This window comes from Zonotrichia albicollis, chromosome 9 (genome assembly GCF_047830755.1).
Source record: "Zonotrichia albicollis isolate bZonAlb1 chromosome 9, bZonAlb1.hap1, whole genome shotgun sequence".
NCBI lineage: Eukaryota > Metazoa > Chordata > Aves > Passeriformes > Passerellidae > Zonotrichia > Zonotrichia albicollis.
The window spans coordinates 22,602,470-22,619,404 of record NC_133827.1 but is presented as its reverse complement, the minus strand read 5'-3'; the positions used below and the strand labels follow the sequence as shown (position 1 = coordinate 22,619,404).

At 46.3% G+C, this 16,935-nt stretch overlaps 1 protein-coding gene across 4 annotated transcripts in view; it reads left to right on the top strand.

Moving 5' to 3' along the window:
* Window positions 1-16,935, top strand: part of MAP3K13 (mitogen-activated protein kinase kinase kinase 13) — a 69,798-nt gene that overhangs the window by 41,775 nt on the left and 11,088 nt on the right. For 3 of the 4 annotated variants that reach the window (XM_074546944.1, XM_074546945.1, XM_074546946.1), the window contains exons 4-8: window positions 4,824-5,394; window positions 12,510-12,693; window positions 12,775-12,966; window positions 13,810-13,968; window positions 16,699-16,857. In XM_074546944.1, coding sequence (XP_074403045.1) covers window positions 4,893-5,394; window positions 12,510-12,693; window positions 12,775-12,966; window positions 13,810-13,968; window positions 16,699-16,857 — 1,196 coding nt within the window. In that variant the 5' untranslated portion in view covers window positions 4,824-4,892. Of the gene's footprint in view, window positions 1-4,819; window positions 5,395-12,509; window positions 12,694-12,774; window positions 12,967-13,809; window positions 13,969-16,698; window positions 16,858-16,935 lie in introns of all 4 variants that reach the window. The other variant, XM_005489558.4, reaches the window with a different exon arrangement.

The window sequence follows — 16,935 nt, the reverse complement described above, 5'->3', positions numbered from 1 at the left end:
CTTAAAAACACCCAAGCTTTTGTCTTGGGCTACTCTGTAGTTGGCTTAAAGGTTTGCCTATAGCCTGGGCTGGGTTATACCAAGTTAATGTGGGCAAGCTTCAGAGTGTGATTTCCTTTTTTACAACCTAACAAAACAGATAATTACTTATCTCTTATCAACTTATAAAAATGTAATGTAATTAATTAATGTAATAATGTAACTTTAAAAATTCATCCCTCCTGAAAACAAAGAGTTTGCCATTTGGTGATGTGTAACTCATTCTCTATTAATAAATCTGCTTTTACTTTTTGTTTTCAAAGCAACCACGCAAAACACAAGCCTGTATTCCAAGTAAGGTAAAAAGTGTGGCAAAAGAGGAGTATCTGATCCATTCATGTAATATTTTCTTCATCAGGAGACCAAGAAAGAAAGTCTGTTGAAATCCTTTGTAGTGAAACCACACAGTTCAAACCCCAAAGGTCAGAAGTGACAACAAAAGCTCTGGAACTTGCCAATTCAGCAACTCTCAGTTGTTCCTGTGCTGGAGTTGTTCAGCAATGGCAGAGGACTGTGCATCACTGTGTTGTAAAAATTCCCTATAGAATCTGAGAGAGAGTCACAAGGGGCAGGAGAACATGATGTCTGTGCCTTATAGATATGCTTTCTGTGGTTTTGTTAGATTTTAGAGCATTTTTAAAGCTTTGTGACAAGCCACTAGTTGAGATGATACACCCATGAATTCCAGCTGTGTTATCAGTGAGGAGATGAGCAGTTACCTTGTTGTGCCCACTGCAGCCAGGAGGAAATCACACTGAGTACCAGGAAAAAGCAAGGAAACCAGAGGGCTTGGCTGTAGCTAGTGATCTGGGCAGGAATCTCCTCTGTCTGTGGTAGTTCCATGTCCCAGCTGGATAATTTCAGCCAGCAGCTCTGCTTCAGCCCTAAACATGGGTCAGAGAATTGCTTTTATTCCCTTTGCATGTTGGAAGTGGAAGCAGAGATTGTGCTTCACTGGCTGAGATAGAAATAGTGTTAAAGGAAGCAAACTTAGTGTTTCTGGAGACTTTGACTGTCACAAGACTTGAGTGGTGGCCTCTGTGCTTACACCACCTTTCCAGCACACTGACTTTTGGTTTGGTTTGGTTTGTGTGCTGTTTGGAATGCTGTGTCTGATTTGCCACTCAATTTTTAGCATAGATCTTCAAAGGAGAAACTTTAAAGGAGGAACTTCAGTCATGGTTCACACAAGGCATTGGCTTAACTCAGCTGCAAACCTGACCATTGTGTTGACACTTAGGAATATTGAACTTGTACAGGCAGCCACGTGCTTTGGTGGCTCTGGGGGAGTGTGAGGACACTCCTGGATGGCTCTTTCCAGGGACAGGCACAATATCAGGCAAGGTGTGCCTTGGTAGCTCATTCACCCACTTGGTGATTCAGGTAAACTCTCACTTATCTGTAGTTTCAAACTGAATTTTGGGCTGACATGTTGAGGAGCAGCCTCAGTCTTTCAAGAAGAGGTGATTTCATGCTTCTCTTGTCTGAGGGTGGTGGGATTTGGCCTGGAAAAATACTTTGCATGGAAATGGAGTCATTTATGAGAAGTTGTGATTGTACAAAATTACATCGAGCTTTGAATCTCCTTCCAGACAGAAGAGAAATTTGTTAGTGCAGAGTGCATGAACTCATCAAAACAGTTCAAATCCAAGGGTCTGCCTTCAAGTCTGTGTGTGCAGCAGCACTTTGTGAAATCTCAATCTCTTAAATATGCACAGTCCTCCCACACATGGAGCTTCCAGCTTTTGACTGGGAGGCTGCTGCAGCAGGAGCATCACTCAGATAGAAATAGCACAGCCTTGGCCAGGCCTTTCCCTGGGAAAGCTCATGATGCACATGCAGATCACAGACATGGGATCCCAGGCTGCTTTGTGTTTAAAGGGACTTGATAAATCATCCAGTCCCACCCCTGCCATGGCAGGGACACCTTCCACAATCCCAGGTTGCTCCAAGCCCTGTCCAGCCTGGCCTTGGACACTGCCTGTGCCAGGGCCTCCCCACCCTCACAGGGAACAATTTCTTCCTAATATCTAAACTAAACCTGCCCTCCTTCAGCTGAAGGTCATTCCACCCTGTCCTGTCACTACATGTTCTTTTAAGTACATCCTGAATGGCAGTCTGGATATAATGAAACCTAAAACTTCCAAGAAAATGTTTTTATTTGCCTTTTCTTTTATTGGGAAGAGTCAACATGAAAAATCTCAGCCTTTTGGTATTATGACTGAAAGAATAGCAGCAGCTATGACAATAAAACTTGGGAAATGCTCTTCTTCTCTTGTTTCAAGAGATCTAAACCAGCCTAATTTCATTGGATTAAATCACATTTTGCTAAAGCAAGAGGCTGCACATTGCAGAATTTACTACAATAGAAGAGAATTAAAAGAATTAACTTCTCCCAACAAATCAGCACTGATGTGGTGTGGCAGAAACCACTTTCTCCCCTTCCCAGGGTTTCTGCACCACTTTGCTTCAAGTTGGCTTGAGAGGAAGTTGTTTTAAAAGAAGTGCTGTTGTTTCATGCTCTCCAAACAATAAGTTTGCTGCACCTCTGAAAATTAGGCTGCTTATGTAAGGGCATACATAAGGCTGTATCAGGCTAGTTTGAAAATAATTTCATAACTTTTATATGCCTTCTCTCCCCATGAAGCACATAAAGGGGCATGTAAAGTGGCAGGACACTGTGCCTGAAGGCTTTTTTTATTTGGACTATCTCAGTGTTGGAGAAAGCAATTTGATCTGGGAAAACAGACCTGATATCCCTGAGTCTGAGGCTTTGTTCTTGCCTGAGCTGTGTAGTGAAAAGCTCTTCATTCCCTGTTAAACCTCCACAATCAAACATTCCAGAGGCAGAAAACTGTAAAAATGTAAAAGCAAAAGCTTACACTGTAGTAGTGTACTCTTGAGAGTCACATAATAGCAAAGTTATTTTATCTTCCGAGTCTGATTTAATCCTTAATGCACTTCCCAAGGCTTAAATTTCATGTATTTTGGGACACTTTTACTTCAAATTCGAGCCTTTACATTGGAGTTTCTTGCAGGATACCTGGCTGATGTTTTATTTGCATTGCTTAATATTCTATGCTACAAAGAGCAGATTTATCCGTAGGAGCAGTGGTAGCATTTTGCTCTTGTTTAAACAATCACTTGTCATTCCCTGACTTTAGGTGATGAGCTGGGGCTGTGCCCAGGAGCACTGAGTTGGGCCTGGCCTAGTGTTTTTCTGAAATTCTGTTCAGGTCTGAAGCATCTTCTTATCAATAACAAAATCTGTGATAATAGAACAACTGCTGCTAGTAGTAATTGTACTCTGAGGTCACACTGCAGCTTCCCACACTGCTGAACTGGTCATTGTAGTGCTGGTCACCAGTAGGTCAGGAAAAACCAACTCTCCAGCTTCCCATATCAGTCTGATTCAGCTCCTCTGCTGGTTTGGGCTGTGCTGCAACCTCTGCCTCACTTGCTGTTTTGCTTTCTTTTAAAGAACAAAGTTTACAACCTAAATAAAGCTTTTATGCAAGCCCCATGTGATCAGGCAGGATACAGGAAGGTAATCCAGGTTCCTGGCTGTTCCTGTTTGCTGCTGGAGAGGGGCTGAAGCCCAGGGCTTTTCATCCTGTGGGCTGAAGGGCTTATCTCTCCTCTCTGCAGTGACCTCATGCTGAGCAGTCATGGCTCTGAGCTGTTCCCTTGCCATTGGCTGTGTCCTACCTGGCCACCTCTTTCTCCCTCCCAATGGCTGTTTGCAGAGCCTGGGAATTTGCACCCACTCTAACTGATCTTACTTTTTAACAAAGTACTTTCTGTTAAGGCCATTTTTTTACCCCACTCTCAGGTTCTCATGGAATTTAAAACTGGACTTTGTTCCGTGCTGCAGGCTGAATTCACTTAATTGCTTGTGGCCCAGCATTAGAGCCTCTTGTTCCAGCATGGACTATCCCAAAACTGTGTTTGTGATGGGCAGCTCTGGCAGTGTGACCCCCAGCCACCAACCTGGCTGTGTGGGAAGGTGGCACACCATGAGTTGTGGAAAAAAGCCCTCTCGGTGGAGCATGGAGCAAGAGATGGGAGCACTTCTTAAAAGGGATCCCAGCTCTTGTTTTATGTGCACCCTCCCAGAGGCTCATGCAGAGGAGAAATGGAGAGCAGTGCTGGGAGAACAGCAAGGAGGGTCTGCTGTTCTGTGAAATTTAAAGTTTTACTTGCTTATGAGGGTGGCTTGGATGTGGCTAGAGAACTGAACATACCTTGCCACAATGGGCATGGAGGGTCAATCAAAGGTCCAGGATGGCAATAACTAGGTGGGCTCTGAGGGAGCAGCCACAAACCATCCCTTGGTGGAATCAAGGTGCTGTATCACCAGGCTTTGTTTCTCTAACACCTTATCTCGAGGGTTTGCGAGGGGTCCTGAGCTTGAGGGCTGTGCCAGGCCCAGGAACAGTGGTGGGACTCAAACCACAGCTGAGATGGGCCAGCTTCAGTCTGGGAATGCTATGGGAACTCTCTGCCAAGAATCTTTCACGATTTTGACCTTTAGGCTCTTGTTTAAAATTGTGGTGTTTGTTTCCTGGGCAATTCCCGCAGTATGTTACCGAGAGTATTGCCTGAGTGGAGTTTCTGTTGGAACCATTTATTTGTTTCTTTTAGGGCAGTAATTATTTACCAAGTATCAGCGACTGTCTGGAAAGTCTAGTTAATTATCAGCTCACCTCAGTGAAACCGCACGTAGTGAAAATACTTCAATAAAAAAAATTGAAAGTTATTCTTTTTCCTCTCATTTCAGGTACTGGGCCCACATGTCACATGTGAGTTGTGTCCTACAGATGCTCTGAGCACCCTCTCGGGCCGTCTCCTTGATGCACACTCACGGCATCATGGCCAGCACCCAGGAGCGCCTGAGCCTGTCTTCCTCTCCCAGCTCCATCGGCAAAGCGTTCTGTGAGGACAAGGACTCGGGGAGGTTCCCCGAGGAGGCCCCGGCTGCCGGGAGCCGCCCGTCCCCGGAGCTGCTGGAGGACGTGCGGGAGCGGGGCTCGCTGCCGGCGGAGCTGTTGGAGGGCGTCAGCAGCCCGGGCACGGCGGCCGTGCTGAGCAGCGTCAGCGAGGACGCCCGCGACCACTTCGAGAACAGCGTGCTGCAGCTGCGGGAGCACGACGAGCCCGAGCCGGGGCTCCCGCAGGGCACCCGCAGCCCCGGCGACGGCGACACCAACGGGGCCGGTGACGATGTGAAGGTGCAGTTCAACAGGACGGGCAGCGGCAGCGGCGGCTTCCTTGAGGGGCTCTTCGGGTGCCTGCGGCCCGTGTGGAACATCATAGGCAAGGCCTACTCCACGGACTACAAACTGCAGCAGCAAGGTGAGAGAGAGGGGAAGCACTCACTGCTCTGGGTGAGGTCAGGCAAGTGAGCCTGGGCTCTTCCCCTGCTCTCCACGTTTTTGGCCGTTTTTGTCTTGTCCAGCCTTGTCACGGGTTTCCAGGGGTAAATCCTGCACTATGGAGCCAACAGCCATCATGTGTGGCAAAGGCAGCTCGTGAGGTGTCGGGATCTATAGCTTATCAGAGTGACCCTGAGAAAAGTTCCAAAGTCTCTTTTCCCAGCCCGGTGCTTGAAGAAGGAGTCAGGGCTCTTAATTTCTCGCTCTCAAGGTTGCTTATTGTATCTTATCTATAAAATTCTTTCTCCTGCCCTGCCAAGGTCCATCCAGCAGGACAGTTCCAGGCACTCTGCCTGCCCCCAGGGCGGTGTTATGTTTTTATACTAAAAACTACGTGTACAATATTTACAATTACTTTCCAATACCTGTCACCTAAGTTAGACAGTGAGCTTCTATTCTAAACCAATCTCTAAGTGCCAACATCACAGCAGAAGATGGAGGCCAAGAAGAAGAAGGAGAAAGGCTGGACATGTCCAGATCCCTCCATCTTGCCTCCTGAAGCCCCATACTAGAAACTATAAAATCTACTTTTCCACCCTGTGATAACTTCATTATTATTCTACCTAAACTGTTGTGGCTTGCTGATCTTCATACAAGGTTGGTAATTTGCTCCATGGGTCATAATCAAACCCACAGGTATTTTGGGCTCTGTGCCAGGGCTTCTGAGCCCCCTGGCAGGGGTCTTGGCAGTCCCAGGACAGCCAGAGGGATGTTCTGGGTTCCCACAGTGAAGGAGTCAAAACCTGTTCAGTCCCATAGCTTGGGCAATTGTGACAAGGCCCAAATCTGAGCTTGGGAATCAGAAGGAATTGTGTTTAAGTACTTGGTACAATCCCTGTGTTAATTTCTAATCCCTGCTTTAATTTTTATGCCAGATGGAAAACGCTGACATAGGCACTTCCACTTCATAACCTCCAGGTGAAGGCTGTCCCCAGTTGACCACCAAATAGCAGGAGTATTGCTTCTCTTTTAAAAGGCTTTTATTTCTTTTTATTCAGGAGTAATTTTCCTCTTTAAAATATCATTTAGTACTTGTCTTTCTAGAAATATGTTCTTCAATATTTATACCATTTCCATTTGGGTGTGTAAGCGTAAATGTGTAAGTGTATGTGAGTATAAATACATATAAAATCTGTAGCTTGGGAATAAGTGATGTCCCAGTTGACTGCATATATATCTATATATCTATCTCTATATATGTTTTAGCGGATACTGAAAACCAAAGAGCAGAGTATGCTCTGCTGTTGGTGTCTGATTTCTCCCCTAGCACAGGGGGAGGGAGGTGGCAGATGGGAAAGGAGCAAGCTGTCATTAGAATTAAGGAGCTGAAATGGTTGAGGCTTATGGAAAATGGGAACAGCCTGGCCACTGCAGTACCATGGGGCAAAGTCTCCTTTGAGCATCACTCAGTAATAATCAAATGGCTTTTTGGCACTGACAAATTATAAGATACAAGGTCAGAAACCTGTCTGAGTGGTTCAAATCTAAACCCCAGAGGGATAGGGAACAGCTCCTAATATGAGGGAACAGAGCTGTTAAATAACGTGTTGGATGAATTTGCCTTGAAATCAGCTTCCTAGAGTCAGTTGTTTCCAGTTCATAAGCAAGCAGGAAATGCATCTCTACATTCCAGGTGTCTCCTGAACAGCAGTTCTCTGTGCAAGGGTTTGCTTGCTTTGTAATTCTCTGGCACAGTTGGTTGTGTTTTGTTTGCGTGTTGTAAATTCAGTGTGGCACTTGTGGTTCAGACTATAAATAATAACAGTGACAGAAAGTTCCCTGGGGAATTAAGGCTGCTGGGGTGATTGCACGAAGGGTGAACAGTTTTGGAAGGGCTGTCTGGGTGGGGAGTCTCCCTTGGGAAGGAAAAGGAGGTTCTGAGCAGTCAGATGGCATTCAGAGCAGGCATTGGGCAGTGCCTGTGTAACAGTGCTTTGGGTTGGATGCTCAGTAAGGGAAGGCCACAGGTGTAGAGTGGCAGTGGCCACTCCCAGCAATTCTCTGTGTCCCACACCTGTCCCCACTGCTGTCTCTGAGCCCTCCTGTGCTGGTGTGTCCCTGTCACCTCAGAGTGGTGGCTTTGGGAGAGCTGCCTGTGGGACAGAGAGATCCCATTTCCACAGAGCAGGGCCAGCAGCTGCACTGGAGCCCACAGTGCAGTCTGTGCTCTGGTGACCCACAGGGGACACTCACACACCAAACTAAAAGATGGAAGCAGTAGTGAATGAAAAGGAGCAGCTGGGGCTGGAGGGTGCACGCAGAGCTCGTTCCTGTGCACAGGGGGTCTTGCTGCTCCCTGTGGTGGGAGCATGTTCAGAGCCACACATCCAGGGGCACTCTGCTGTTTGCTGCTGGCATCAGGCTCCTCTAAAAGGCAGATTTGAACTGGCTACAGATGTGGTAAGGCTGAGGATTAATTGGGATCAGCTATATGTAGCTGTGTGGTTGAGCTGCATTTTCAGTGTCTTCATTGTTAGAAAGGGGAGTGAAAAGAAGATTTTAAAAAAAATTATTTTTTCTTCTGGAGCTCCTCTATTGTCTTGTTTTGATGACATCTGTTACCCTGATGGCAGTAGTACACTTCTGTTACCCAAGGATAAACCTTTTCAAACTGCTTCTGTGCTGAAACTTGAGGATTTTGTGAGAATATTCATGTTCTCTTTTCCAGATGATCTCATTCTTGCTTCTTGCCACCAGAAAATCATCTTTGTGTGCATTTCATCAGCTACATACAAGCCAGCAGTTCACTAACTGATGTATGTGATTATTTTTATTTTTCCTGTCTTTTAGCAAGAGCACAGAGGATGCATGGATTGTGTTTGTGCAAGTGCTGTGTGGCTGAAGAAATGTCTGGGGCTCTTTCAGCAGCAGGGAGAGGATTGTGGTGGCTTTTCATTTCCCTGGGAGCTGCTTTACAGCTTTGGGCTGCTGCCATGGATCTGTGCAGATGATTTTTTCCCCCCTTCTTTATGAGACAACTACTTAAAGCCTCATCCTGGAGTAATCCTTTTTGTTGGGCTGAATCAACAGCAGGGGTAGGAGCCCAGTTTGGATCTGCAGCCATGTGGCTCCCCAGGGTTTATAAAAGAGAGGGAATGACTTTTTACAGGGGGAAGTAGCGACAGGGCAAGGGGGAGTGGTTTTAAACTAATTAAGATTAGATTAGGAAGAAATCCTTCCCTGTGAGGGTGCTGAGGCCCTGGCACAGGGTGCCCAGAGAAGCTGTGGCTGCCCCTGCATCCCTGGAAGTGTCCAAGGCCAGGCTGGATGGGGCTTGGAGCCACCTGGGATAGTGGGAGGTGTCCCTGCCATGGCAGGGGGAGGAAGGGAATGGGCTTTAAGATCTTTTCCAACCCAAACCATTTTATGTTGCCTGCGGGTGCTTTGTGGTACTTTCTGCTGCTCCCTGGTGTCCCTGCCCACCTGCTTTGGCTGCCCTGCAGGCCATGCTTTGGGACATGGTGGTGGGGTTGTGGTTGCAAGTAGTAAAAGACAAATAGGTTTCATGTCCTTGAGCCCATATTGTCTGTGAAGCTTTGGCTGTGACTTGGTGAAAGAGGGAAAAGATAAGAACAGCTTTTAAATGATTCTGCATTATCTTCTTGTAGAAATTACTGCTTGAGTGTTCTTCCTGACACCCAAATGGTCAAAAAGAGGGATGTGTCTGTCCTTCCCTGCAGGACACGGGCTGGGCAGAGCCTTGGTCAGCTGGGAGCTGCCACAGGCTCTGTGCTGGTTGACCAAGTGATGCCAATCGCTGCTTGGTGAGGAGTCATTCCTGTGGGGAATATTTGCTTTTGTATTGTTCAGTGCCAGCTGATTATCTGGGGTTTAAGTACTTGGGGTTTGACCCATAAAATCCCTCCCTCCTATGTTTTTCCAGTTGTTTACCCTGATTTCTAAAGGCTGCTGGTGAATGCTTTCAGGGAGACACACTCAGTTCTTTAATTTGCATCTACCAGTTATTTAATTGGGATTGTTGCGACTCCAGCACTTTAAAGCAAGACTTGTTTGTGTTTCCTAGAGACTCATTAGACTTCCCAGCCATTTCCTTTGGATTAAGAAACTGTCTCCAGGAGCTGCTTCACCTTCCCTTTCACAAGTTGTGTGTTTACCATCATTGTGAGAGTTTTAGAGTTTTTGTGTCTACCTGGAGAGCAAGGTGCCTGTCAGAGGGGGTCTGTGTAAACCAGAGATACTTCTTGTCACAGTGCCAGTGCTGGAGAGCAGCCAGTGCTGGGAAAAGCTTCCTCCAAAGAGATTGGTTCAATGGCTCAGGCTGCTCCTGTGTTTCTTCCCCATGGGAAATAGATTCTCATCATTCTACTCAAATGGTTCTTAATCACCTCAGAAACTCAAGTTCTGGTGCAATTCCTGCTGCTATTACACTCTAATTTATTTAGGGGAAGTATGCCACTGGTTTCTTAGGGCCCAGAAGAGTCTGACTGCTGCACTGTGTGTTACCTGTGGTTTAGCTCTTTGTTCTTCTTGATATTCCCCAAGACGTGGGATATTTCACTGTCACTACACTGAAACCTCTTTCCTGAATTGTGCCCCTGACAACCAGGATGCAGATGGGATATGGGAGAGCATCTGTGTTCCGAAATAAACACGAGATGACTTTGCAGAAAGAACCACATGAACTTTTGCTTACTTTGTTTACAGCCTCTCTCAGCCTTTGCCATTGTAGAGGGAATATTAGAGGAAGGTAATATTACCTGATAGGGAATACTGAGAGCAAACTAGGCTTCCAAGAGGATACAGTTATCCATTAGTGCTCACAAACTGTAAATGCCTCATGGAAATGAATGTCAGTGTTCTGTGTCCTGTACAGGAAAGACAGACTTCCCACAGGTAAGGATGGAAAGAGACTCTGGACAAGGGGGAATGGCTTCCCACTGCCAGAGGGCAGGGATAGATGGGATATTTGGGAGAAATTGTTCCCTGTGAGGGTGCTGAGGCCCTGGCACAGGGTGCCCAGAGCAGCTGTGGCTGCCCCTGGATCCCTGGGAGTGTCCAAGGCCAGGCTGGACAGGGCTTGGAGCCACCTGGGACGGTGGAAGATGTCCCTGCCTGTGGCTTTTAGATCCCTTCCCCCCAGTCCATTCCACGATTCTATGAAAGAAACAGCTATTTTAGTACAACAGAATAGTTTTGATGTTGCCTATATAAAAATGCTGTTCATCAACATGCACAAAAATCACCTCTATTTGCCACCTCCCTTTAGAAGTGATGCATGTGTGAATTAAATAGAAATACAGATCTTCTTGATTTAATCATGAGTGAATGAATTTTATTAATGATCTAGTTATTTTCTTTATTTAAAATCTTTTTGTGTTTAAATGTCCAAAGATGTAAATGCCAGTTTATGTTCAGAGCTGTGAGCAGATCCATGAGTATGGAAAATAGCCTTGTGTCTGGGAAGGAACATGTGCTGGGGGTTGAACTCTGCCCTGCCAAGGACAGGGAATTTGTGCTGGAAATGAGCAATGTTTTTGGTTTTAGTTCAGTGAGCAGGAGGAGTGCTGGGGCCTGGCTCTGGGGGAGAGCAGCTTTTCCATGGCCGTGCCTGGGGAGCACTCACTCAACAGGAGGCAGCAGCCCCTGCCTGTCTGTCCCAGGATGATCCCAGGGAAAGCTTTGAACTGGGATCAGCCCGTTCACAGTTGGGAATACAAGTTTGCCTTCAGTGATAACAGTATCTAGAATGGACACTTTGACATAATCCCAGCTGCAGCCCTGGGAGCATCCCAAAGGCTCCGAGTCTGGATGAGTCATGTGAAACAGAGATCTGTACAGGTGTGACTTCCTTTTATTTCAGAAAGCAGTGGGTTACTTGCTGGGTTTGCTGCTAAATAATTTATTCTCCAAATGTAGATCTTTATTGAATTACAGTAAATAAACTGTTGCCTGCCTTTTATCCTGCTGTTTGTGAGATTTAAGGTAATTTCAAGGTGACTGAGAGGGAACAGAGCTTTCTGTTTTGATGGGTGCAGTTCTATTGAAGCAGTTTATACAGTGTCACTGGACCTCTGCAGCACTGTCCCTACAAATGTGTGTGGGTGCCAAAGAGGAGGAATTGCTTAAGGTTGTTTGCCTGTTTGACATTGATATACACGATGTTGTTGTGGGAAGGGCCTATTTCTGTGCCTGCTGCTGGTGCTTGATATGCTTTGTGTTGGCTATCTTGGTGGTTGCTGCCCTGGTGTTTTACAGCCTGCCACCTCTGACTTTCATTTCCTATTTTTGTTTATTTCAGGGAGTGAAAAAGACCCTCAATATTTTTATATCACTTGTGAATGTTAAATGTTCCTTCTAATCTATGCTTTTCAGTGGAGTCACTCACTTTGTTCAGTGTTGGGGTAGAGGATCTCCTCCCAAAATTGCCAGTCCAGTGTCGAAGGAAGGGGACCAGGACACCAGTTGGTTCATCACAGGCCCTCAGGTCCAGTCTGGTCCCGGTCCCTCAGGTCCTTCAGGTCCTTCTGGTCCAGTTTATTGAAGAAAGTATCAAACACTTATACAGCAAATAATGAGCTTATGAGTATTCTGTAAGCCAAGCAATCTATTGGTTAAACTATACCATGAACTCTTCCTCATTCCTTAGGGGTTACATCTCTCTTTTCTCATGTCTCTTTCACTGTTTGTTATCTTACAACAGCTAGGCTTCAAAGACACGCTATCTACACAGGTGCAAGACTTGGAATTAGCCACAGTTTTGTACTTTTCCATTCTCTAGCAGCTAAATTCCCAACAGTCCAGGGTCCCTGGTATGGTAAATTGCTGCCTGCCAAGCTGGAGTGGCTCACACAAGTGGTTAGCAGGGTGGGGAAAAAGCTGCAAGGATGGGAGTGAGCAGGCTGGAGGTGGCTGACAGGGTTGTTGGGGCTGAGTACATGCAGTGTGAGCCAGAAGATGTCACCTACTCCCTCCAGAAGAGCCCACCGTGTGGTGCAGGAGGTGGCAGCTGCTGCCCTGGTGTGCTCTGACAGCTTCCATGTTCTTGACCTTTTCCCTTATCCCGTTGTTTCCCAGACACGTGGGAGGTGCCCTTTGAGGAGATCTCAGAGCTGCAGTGGCTGGGCAGCGGGGCTCAGGGCGCCGTGTTCCTGGGCAAGTTCCGCGCAGAGGAGGTGGCCATCAAGAAGGTGAGGGACCAGAACGAGACCGACATCAAGCACCTGCGGAAGCTCAAGCACCCCAACATCATCGCCTTCAAGTAGGTTGTGACCCTTGTGGTGGCCACCCTTCCTGTCTGGTTGTCTGTCTGCTGCTGCTCACTGTGTGCTGTCTTTGCCAGGGGAGTTTGCACCCAGGCCCCGTGCTACTGCATCATCATGGAGTACTGTGCCCACGGGCAGCTCTACGAGGTCCTGCGCGCCGGCAGGAAGGTCACCCCGCGCCTGCTGGTGGACTGGTCCACGGGGATTGCCAGTGGCATGAACTACCTGCACCTCCACAAAATCATCCATCGAGACCTCAAGTCACCAAAGTGAGTCTCAGCTGCTTAAACATCCCTTAGTTTGGGTTCCTCAAGTCACCAAAGTTAAACATCCCTCAGTTGTGGTTCTTCAGGTCATCAGAGTGAGTCTCAGCTGCTTAAACATCCCTTGGTTGGGGCTATTTTATCCTTTTCTTGAGAAATAGGTTAAAGTTTGGTCAAAAGGCTCTATTATTTTTTGCTCCATGTTGACCCAAAACCAATGAGAGTGAAACTATTGCAACTTGTTGGCACTTAACAAGAGTGGAAATTTTACTGGTATCTTCCATGATAAATAGCAGTCAGGAAATATTTAATGATCTGACAATATCTAGTCTTTTTGGAAAGTGGGGTATTCTGTTGCCTCCTGCCTTTTTAGTTTTCCTTTTTATTCTCCTATTATTTCCCTGGTTTTCTGCAATGTGTCTTCCTCATTTCTCTGTTGCTTTCTGACTAAAATGTTCTGACTTCTTTATATTCTTATTCTCTAGATGTTTATTACTTCTTTAGTCTGTGACAGTGCATTAAGATAATGCTTTTAGATGATTTGCAGCACAGTTTAAGGTACAGCTTTGCCTCTGGATCCTCAGTTACTTGTTAATTTACAGTTTTATTGAGATTGATTTTTGACTCGTAGCATTAAGAAATGCATTTAAGGCACAAAACACAACCACCCAAAAGAGAGTGAGAGCTTTTATTGGGGAAAATACAAAATATTTTCTTGTGTACTGCACTTGTGAGCAGTGTGGCCTCATCAACAGGCTGTGTTGATTAAGAGGAGATTTACTCCTGTGGCTGTTGTGGTGTAAGAAAAATCACAAAGTAGTGATGACTTTTTTTTCTTCCTTTTTCTAGTGTTTTGGTTACACACACAGATGCAGTAAAGATTTCAGATTTTGGTACATCTAAAGAGCTCAGTGACAAGAGTACCAAGATGTCCTTTGCGGGGACGGTGGCGTGGATGGCCCCGGAGGTGATACGGAACGAGCCCGTCTCCGAGAAGGTGGACATCTGGTGAGTCCTGTTCGTGGTCATGTACCTTCACCTTCCCTTCAGTCCCTTGGTTTCCCAGCACTTCCCATGTCCTTTCCTGTGCTTGAGCATGGTTTGCTCTGTGTTGGGCTGTTCATTTCTCCTTCTGCCTGTGCCCTGAGCTTTGGTGGACTCTGATGGAAAGGGAATGGCACAGGTTCCAGCTAAGGCTCAGTGCAGTCTGTGTCTTGCAGGAAGCAAATGCAGAAATTCTTCCCTGTGTCGTTATCCAGCCCAGAGCTCTCTCCCAGTGCTGTGCTCAGGCCCCCTCAGCAGCCTCCACAGCCAGGGTGGTTTTTCCATCCCTTCTGGCTCTCAGAGGGCCACTCTGGAGCTGTGGGGAGGCCCCTGCTCAGCTCCCCGCCCCTTGTGCTTCCTGCACACCAGGCTGGTTGTTGTGTGGGCAGCCTCAGGATTCCAGTCCAGTGAATCCAATCCCAGATCCAAGAGGGAGGAAACCAGGACAGGTTGTAAGAGTTTTGGAGCCTATTTCCATCGATGCGGAACATGCTCTGTGTCCAAAATGAACACAAGGAACTGTTCAGTCTCTGTGCTATTAAAAATGCTTGAGAGGGCTTGGCCTTGGAGTTCCTTTGGGAAGCCTCTCCACAGGTTTCAGAGCCCTCAAGGGATCTGCATCTCTGTTTCTGCCTCATTATTTCTACATATTAAATGTCAGCAGCCAGGACAAATACCCTTCTCCCTGCTTTATAGCCAGGAGGGATTTTGCTTCCTGTGGTTTTTCAGCTTCAGTTGCTGTCCCTTCCCTGGCAGGGCAGGGGGCTGCTGGACAAAGCTGTGGCTGGTCCAGGCAGTGGAGTGAGGAGCTGCTCTGGAGTTCTAGCTCAGGCTGGGCTTGACCTGAAGGGCAAGATTTCCTGCAGGGAAGGTGATGTTACCTGTGGTGTGCAGCTGCTCTTGTGCCCATGGTGTTCTGTGTGTTTATTTTGGATGTCCAGGTCACAGCACAGCCAGCTCCTCTGGGAGAACACTTGGGTTGTTCTGGAAAGAAAATACACCCAGCATTTGTCTGCTGAACCCCTCCCTTGAATCACAGGATTGTGAGGACAAGTGGTGCTGGATTTCCACCCTCAGCTTTCTGTCCTTTAGAGTGGTTTCTGTTCAGGAATATTTCACTTTGTCCTTCCCTTAGTGGCATGGAGGTGTTACTCTTTGGTGCCAATTCCTCTGGAGTTCACAACAGTGGTGATTGCTCAGACTCTCCCTTGCCATCCATTCCTCCTTCAAGATGAATAAAAATGATGTTCATGAATGCTGCCAACAAATGAGAACAGTTCTTGAGCTGCTTATATGTCTGCTCTCTCTCATCTCAAACAGCATGCAGAAAAATAAATCTATAATCTTATCAGGAGTCTTGGAAATCCTTTGTCAGTTCTTAGTCATAACAAATATGAAACCAGATGAGCTTTCCCTGGTAGTTTGTCCAACCTCCTGGAGCCCTGCTTTCTTGCAGAAAATGATTTTGAGGCCAGAAATATTCAAAATCTGCTTGTTTGTTGCTTTTTTTCTTTTTTTTTTACACATGATTTGAAACCAGTGGGCTTTGAAAGTGCAGTATTTTTCACATGAAGTTATTTCCTGACTGGTGGTTGTTCAGGCCTGGGAGTTTGTCCTTTAGAAGTCTTTCTGTGCTTAATAAAAGCACTGGATATTGGTACAAGCCAGAAACATCCTTCTCACCTTTCAATTGGCTGTGGTCTGCAGCTTGGCAGGGTTGGTGTCCCACAGAGGAGGGGGACACAGTGAGGTGGCACATCTGGCTTGGAAATCGGGATGGTGGTGCTTCAGCTGTATCACAGCCCAGTTGTTGATGTGCAGTAACAGTGCACATCAACATTTGTTTATCTCTGTATTGACTGGTTTGGTATTTCTTTGGTGTTTTATTGGGTGATGATTGTATACAAAACAAATATTTGCTGTTAAAAATTAAGGTTTTGGTTCTGTCTGGTAACTTCACTAAGGAAGAGAAGCAAAGTGGGCTTTCTTAACTACATGTTTCTTGTGGGAGTTTCTTTCCCTGAGTTCTCTTAAGTTTGGTGTTTTTTGGTTTTTTTTTTACTTTATCCCTCCTTTCTTCAGAACAAAAGGAATATCAAATGAGACCTCATGTGCTTTTGGTACTGACAGTTATACAAGTAGCATTTGTTTCCTGATTTCTGTGTTGCAGTAGTTGTAGTGCTGAATCTCAGACCTTGAAACTTTTACCTGGGTCTACAGGTAACAGCAGAGGGAGCCTTTGGTTAGGGAAAAGAAAACAAAACGAGTTAAATGAAATGTAAAAAAGCCACAAAACCTTTGTTGTGTTGTCTCTGTAAGACACTTGTCAGTCTGTGCAGTAGTCAATCATCTGTTCTTAGCAGCAAGAACAGTCCAGAGTCTATCTGAGAATAGACTTCGGAGTCTTTTCATTTAAGGGGAACAAGACTTAATCTGTACAGAAAATGTGCTTTCAGGGACTTTAAAATCTCACAAAGAGGCAGGAAAGGATGGGTGGAAACCAGTGTGGTTTTGTGCTGGAGCAGAGGAGTTACCTGGTGTGCTAAAGACCACTGTTGCACCTACTTGCACTTTTGGACCAGACATCCCTGTTTCCCTGTTTTGCCCCCATACTGTGTTTTTTTTCAAGCTCCAGATGTTTCTGTTAACAGCTTGTATGTGAACTCAATTTATCCTGGTTTATTTCTTCCTCAGGTCATTTGGGGTGGTTTTGTGGGAGCTGCTCACAGGAGAGATTCCCTACAAGGACGTGGACTCTTCAGCCATCATTTGGGGAGTGGGCAGTAACAGCCTCCACCTTCCTGTCCCTTCCACCTGCCCAGATGGCTTCAAAATCCTCATGAAGCAAACCTGGTAAGAGCCTGAAGCCCACACAGCACAGACCTCCCAGCAAAACCCATGAAAGTCAGGGTGGGAATATGGAGCCCAGAG